The sequence below is a fragment of the Staurois parvus genome, unplaced genomic scaffold (assembly GCF_062004578.1).
Source record: "Staurois parvus isolate SC_StPar_1 unplaced genomic scaffold, SC_StPar_1.0 ptg000488l, whole genome shotgun sequence".
NCBI classification, from domain to species: Eukaryota; Metazoa; Chordata; class Amphibia; order Anura; family Ranidae; genus Staurois; species Staurois parvus.
The window spans coordinates 630,483-636,482 of NW_028318284.1; the positions used below are offsets into that span (position 1 = coordinate 630,483).

Consider the following 6,000-nt stretch of genomic DNA (forward strand, 5'->3'; position numbering starts at 1 on the left):
CTCCATAATTTCAGTAATTAAATGGTTCAAAAGGAACAGTGGGGACTCCTTATAATGACCACAGCAGACCAAAACATACAGTAAATATTAGTTTTAAAGCAGAACTAAACCCTTCTATCTTTTTCAGCTAAAGAAGCTGCCATCTTAGCCTCTGTTTGATCTTCAACTGCCATGATGCTGCACATGTGATCACTTACGACACCAACCACTTGATGTCTTGACAGTTTGGATGAGAACACAAGCAAATGTGACAGTTAACATTTCCAGCATGCCGGGAATTTAACTGTTTTTTGAAATTGTTAAATCAAATGGTTTAGTTCTGCTTTAAGCCCCCATTCACATCAAAGCCGATTTTGAAATCGTGCAACTTACAATGAAGTCGCACGATTTCAAAATCGGGTGACCTGCCGATTTCCTTGCGATTTGCAAGACATCTGACACAGATGTTTATGCACATCGAAGGAAAAGTAGTGCATGCACTACTTTAGAAATTGGTGCGGCTCCAACCAAGTTGGAACAGCACTGATATGACTGCTCTAATAGCAGACAATAGGGTGTGACTTGGCCTACGATTTGCAAGTCGCCTGGCATGCAAAATCGCACCCAATGAGCCCAGGGGCTGAGTATACAGACACTTTTACCTTAATTAAAGAGAGTATTCATTATAACCCTTATTAAAACTTTCAGAGTAGATGTTGCCATAAAGCTAAATAGTCCTCCTATTTTGTGGAGACTGAGTAGTACCAATACTTCTATTGGTCTTATTTGTTTTGTTTTATTTTATGTACGTGTGTATGTATATACATATACCATATACACTGTACGTATTAAAAAAACAAAAATAATTATTTTATTTAAAAAAAAATACCTGAATGATGCAGCCAGTCCTAAAGCCTGAGGATAAGAAGTAGCCCAGCCTGGGGCTTGGACATCCCCTCTCAGACATTCTGTGTTCCAGTTATAGGGCTTCACACCCAAGCGAGGGATGGCTGGAGCTGGACCATTTTTCAGTGCACCTCCTCTTGCCATCTGAGATTCAAGAAAAGTTTAACAGTAATCATAACTGTTATTAAAATACTTATGTATTAAAAACGTATACGGCCCGGCGGACCTTTTAATCCGGCCCGCGGAGAGCGTGAGGGGAGCTAGGCTCCTCTCACAGTCCGCCCTGAAGACCGGTGTAGCATGAAAATCTGTCTCCTATGAGGATCTGTCCCCCTCGACGTATCTGCGCATGTGCCGGAGATCGCCGATCGGCTGCTAATGCCTGAAACTGGCACATGCGCAGATACGTCGAGGGGGACAGATCCTCATAGGAGACAGATTTTCATGCTACAGCGGGACGGTGCGGGAACACGGCGAGAGGAACGCGCGGAGCAAAGGTAAGTGAATTGACACAGGGGGGACTTGGGGACTTAATATGGGGGATGAATTAATATGGGGGATGAATTACTATATGGGGGATGAATTACTATATGGGGGATGAATTACTATATGGGGGATGAATTACTATATGGGGGATGAATTACTATATGGGGGATGAATTACTATATGGGGGATTAATTACTATATGGGGGATGAATTACTATGGGGGGTGAATTACTATATGGGGGATGAATTACTATGGGGGATGAATTACTATATGGGGGATGAATTACTATATGGGGGATGAATTACTATGGGGGATGAATTACTATGGGGGATGAATTACTATATGGGGGATGAATTACTATATGGGGGATGAATTACTATATGGGGGATGAATTACTATATGGGGGATGAATTACTATGGGGGATGAATTACTATATGGGGGATTATTTACTATATGGGGGATGAATTACTATATGGGGGATGAATTACTATATGGGGGATTAATTACTATGCTTACTATGGGGGAATATTACTATACTTACTATGGATGACACATACACATCATTCATCTACTCTTGGTCCGGCCCCCGGGTCCAATATATGAACCCATTGCGGCCCTCAAGTCAAAAAGTTTGCCCACCCCTGGTATAAGCTATTCTTCATGGCACACACACTGCAGTTCTTTCATAAAATAGCAGAAAGCACTCTACTATGCAGAAAAGTATACTGGCCAGTCATTAGAAAAAAAAAAATCAAAGAAAAATGGTTTACTTACTACTATAGTCAGTAAATATTAACTGCATAGCTCTAGCCAATGATCACTGTAACAAGCTGTTACAACAATCACTGAAGCAGATGCCAGTTTGACTGCTTTTCAGATCATGTCCTGGAGCAGCCTTTCTCAACCTTTTCAACACAGAGGAACCCTTAAAATAAATACAGTCCCAGGGAACCCCTACTAAAAATGACCATATCTACAACTCATGATACATTAGTGAGATGGTCACTAAAAAGAATGCCCTTTACACTTGTGGTCATTGGGAAGAAATAACCCCTTACAGATCATAAAAATCAATGGTATCAGTGGTAACTTATCTGAGAAGTATAAATTGCTCAAGGAACCCCTAGAAAACTCTGGAGGAACCATCCTGGAGGTATCAGTAGAAGATCGGCGGATAGTTTAAAATCTATTAGCATTTTGCCAGATTTACACTTTGTTTTGTGCATTTGTACTCTACACCTTTTTTTTTAAAATTAAATAAAAATGCTTGCAGACCCACTGTCACACATTAGACAGCCAGTAGATATCCCCATAATAAGAGGGATGTGCTGTGTTGATACCAGCTTCTGCATAGTTTCTACATGACTGGTACTTGAAATTAAAATCATTACAGCTTTGGCTCAGTTTAAGTTTTGAACAGTTACACTATTTTTTCTTTATGTATACAATAAATTCATTACAAAGTATTCTCAGAGCATTATGGGTTAGTCAAAGAGCTCTCACAGCAAAAGCATAATGGTATATTGTAGTTTGTCTGAAAATGGAGATGAGGCAGTATGAGAAGAAATGTATTTTATATATGTAAATTTCAACTTGAGCTACTGAGCTCTGTACACAACAGGATTTTATTTTTTTCTCCACATAAAACATTTCTTTAAAAATAGGATTTTTGACTTACCATTAAAATACAAGAAACACATATTCTTAGTCATAACCATGGGTTATATGCAGCTACTTTTAGGAGTTTGGACACTTGAAAAAATAAACCTCATAACCCTAACCTTGCACTATAGGTGACTTTGCAAGAAGCTGACTTCCTGGCTTTCAGGATGGTAGGGATGGTCCTCAGGATCTGGGTTTCAACAGCCATGCCAATAATACCAGAGACCAAGAAACAGGATGGTGGACCAGTCCTTGGTACAGAAGGTCCAGATGATCAAAAAGGGCCCAAGGAGAGTCCGGCAGGGGTCTGGGTTAGTTGGGTGCAATGAGAATCACTTGTGACAGAATCATTGCTGAATCTGGACATCAAACAGTCCATGTCTGGTGTTCCGTTCTGAGAACTTTCCTTGTCTTTTGGTAAGGGGGACCTTAGGCTGCCTGCTAAACACCTCATTAATTTTCTTTCCGGAACTGTAACTTTGAAATAAAGATCGACTTTAACAATGCCCTGTACATAGAATTCTTCCTATCCTAGAAGTTAAAGCTAACTTGTAGCCTATTCTCATTACTAACAAAAGTATTTATGTTAACATAAATGCAAACATGTAAACGGTGTAGTAAACAAAATAAATTACCTGAAGTACCATCTCATCAAGGCTAAGTCTGCCGATCAAATCCTTCACTCGTGCATCCCATGGCAGTGAAGGATTCATGAAGGGATAGTCCTGCCCCAGACAATCTGGGACATATAATAAAAGCACAGATGTAACCAGGATACTGGTTGTACCAAAACATAGCATGACAGGTTTTGTTCTCCAGTTGCCAAAGTAAAAAGGTACACAAGTATTTCTGTAAAAAGTAGATGGGGTAAATTTAAGAAACTGCTGCTGCATATCAATATAGCATATGAGTGATATATACATCTTCTAGTTCAGTTAAGTCCACTTATATACAAGTTCACTAAGGAGCTTATGATCTGTGGAAAAGGACTACATAACAAGAGGTTTTCCAACATATTGCTGGACAAGTAGATTGACTTTAATACAACTAGCCTGCTCATAGATTGATTGAAATACTGCCGGTTCCTGCTGAACTGGCTGTTTTTAATCCATCTATGGCCAGCTTTAAGTAGTTTGTAGGGCACTGATGTAAATTGTGGTGTTGTCGAAATGTTTTTTTTTTTTTTTTTTTTTTTTAGGCGCATGGACACTATTGTTACCACCACTAGATGATTGCTGTCCATACATTGTCACCGTTGTTACCACCACTAGATGTTTGTTGCCCACATATTGTCTCCAGTGATACCACCACTAAAGGTTTGTTACTCACACTGTCCCTACTGTCACCACCACTGGATGATTGCTGCCTACACATTGCCACTATTGTTACCACCACTAGATGATTGTTGTCCATATATTGTCACCGTTGTTACCACCACTAGATGTTTGTTGCCCACATATTGTCTCCAGTGTTACCACCATTAAAGGTTTGTTACCCACACTGTCCCTACTGTCACCACCACTAAAGGTTTGTTACCCACACTGTCCCTACTGTCACCACCACTGGATGATTGTTGCCCACACATTGCCACTATTGTTACCACCACTAGATGATTGTTGTCCATACATTGTCACCACCACTAGATGTTCGTTGCCCACATATTGTCTCCAGTGTTACCACCACTAAAGATTTGTTACCCACATTGTCCCTACTGTCACCACCACTGGATGATTGTTGCCCACACATTGCCACTATTGTTACGACGACTAGATGATTGTTGCCCATACATTGTTACCACCACTAGATGTTTGTTGCCCACATATTGTAAGGATTTCCAGTGTTTCCCACCTACTGGAATGAGTCTGTAGCCCCTTCGTTGCCATGAACGCCGGTGTTTTGCTCAAGTAATACAACATATTGCCATGATTTCCCATGATTACCCATGTGTTACCTTAGCTTAGTTGTATGGCATCATCTATGTATGTGACAAAATCTCTGCTATTTGTTTTGGAAACAAATAGTGCTGTCTTAAAACCTGTGATTTCTCCCATTCCTCTATTTTGACATAGTGTCGCAATGCCACTAACTTCCACAAGAACTCAGGCGTGTGGGGTTCCAAAAGTTCCCAGGTATGCAGGCTGCAATGCACCATTTATTGCTATACATTTATATTTCAGTAAAAACAAAGCTACTATGTGTGTGACCTGCATTCAAGTACACTGCAGATCTTCAGTATTTCATGGCAGAATGTTGCACAGCACATCCCTACTCCCAGTTTCTTTGTAGGCACAGCTAGCAGCCTGCACAAATCACATGATAACTGCAATGTATTAATGCAGCTTTACATGTATGAAATGAATCAATCTATGCCACACAACTCCCCAGACACCACACATACATACCTTGACTCACAGTGATCAATTGTTGGCAGGACTAAAAAACTTCTCACCATTCATCAACTTCCTATTTTCTAACGGAACAACTAGACTTCTGGGTAATGGAGTTTTCGTTACTAACTCTATGCGAACACTAGAGGGAGACCTTTCATGCTGCACACATTATAGAACAAATGCGGCTATTCTCCAATCTGACACCAGAGGGCAGCCATTCAATGGTGTTCTGCAGCACATATCTGGTATGTAAAAAAAAAAGCAAAAAAGTGATAATTACGTGTAGTTTTTAAGGAGCAATTTACTGTGGGACCAAATGAATGTTATTTATAGAAAATAACAATAGAGTCATGGGTAAAAAGTTGGCGAAGAGTTTAGCCTATGATGTGGGTTAAGTGGTTTTGCCATTTAAGCTAGTCTCTAAGAAAATTGGATCACTTTAAAAAAAAAAATTGCCTTGTTGCTGTGAAAAATTAAGAAATTTACAACTTTCAACTTTATATACAAGTTAAATTACATTTTTAATTTTTTTTATTTACTAAAAATTATTTGGAAATGCAAATAGTAAAATTCTA

General features: G+C 39.6%; 1 protein-coding gene across 3 annotated transcripts in view; it reads right to left on the bottom strand.

Annotated features, from left to right (window-relative positions):
• LOC149452205 (uncharacterized) overlaps window positions 1-5,523 on the bottom strand; it is a 54,997-nt gene extending 49,474 nt beyond the window's left edge. The window contains exons 1-3 of one of the 3 annotated variants that reach the window (XM_089689644.1): window positions 5,438-5,523; window positions 3,671-3,884; window positions 869-1,029 (exon numbers count right to left, since the gene is read on the bottom strand). In XM_089689644.1, the coding sequence (XP_089545770.1) occupies window positions 869-1,029; window positions 3,671-3,884; window positions 5,438-5,487 (425 nt within the window). In that variant the 5' untranslated portion in view covers window positions 5,488-5,523. Of the gene's footprint in view, window positions 1-868; window positions 1,030-3,670; window positions 3,885-5,437 lie in introns of those variants that run through there. The other 2 variants (XM_089689645.1, XM_089689646.1) reach the window with 2 other exon arrangements.
• Between the last annotated feature and the right edge of the window lie 477 nt (window positions 5,524-6,000).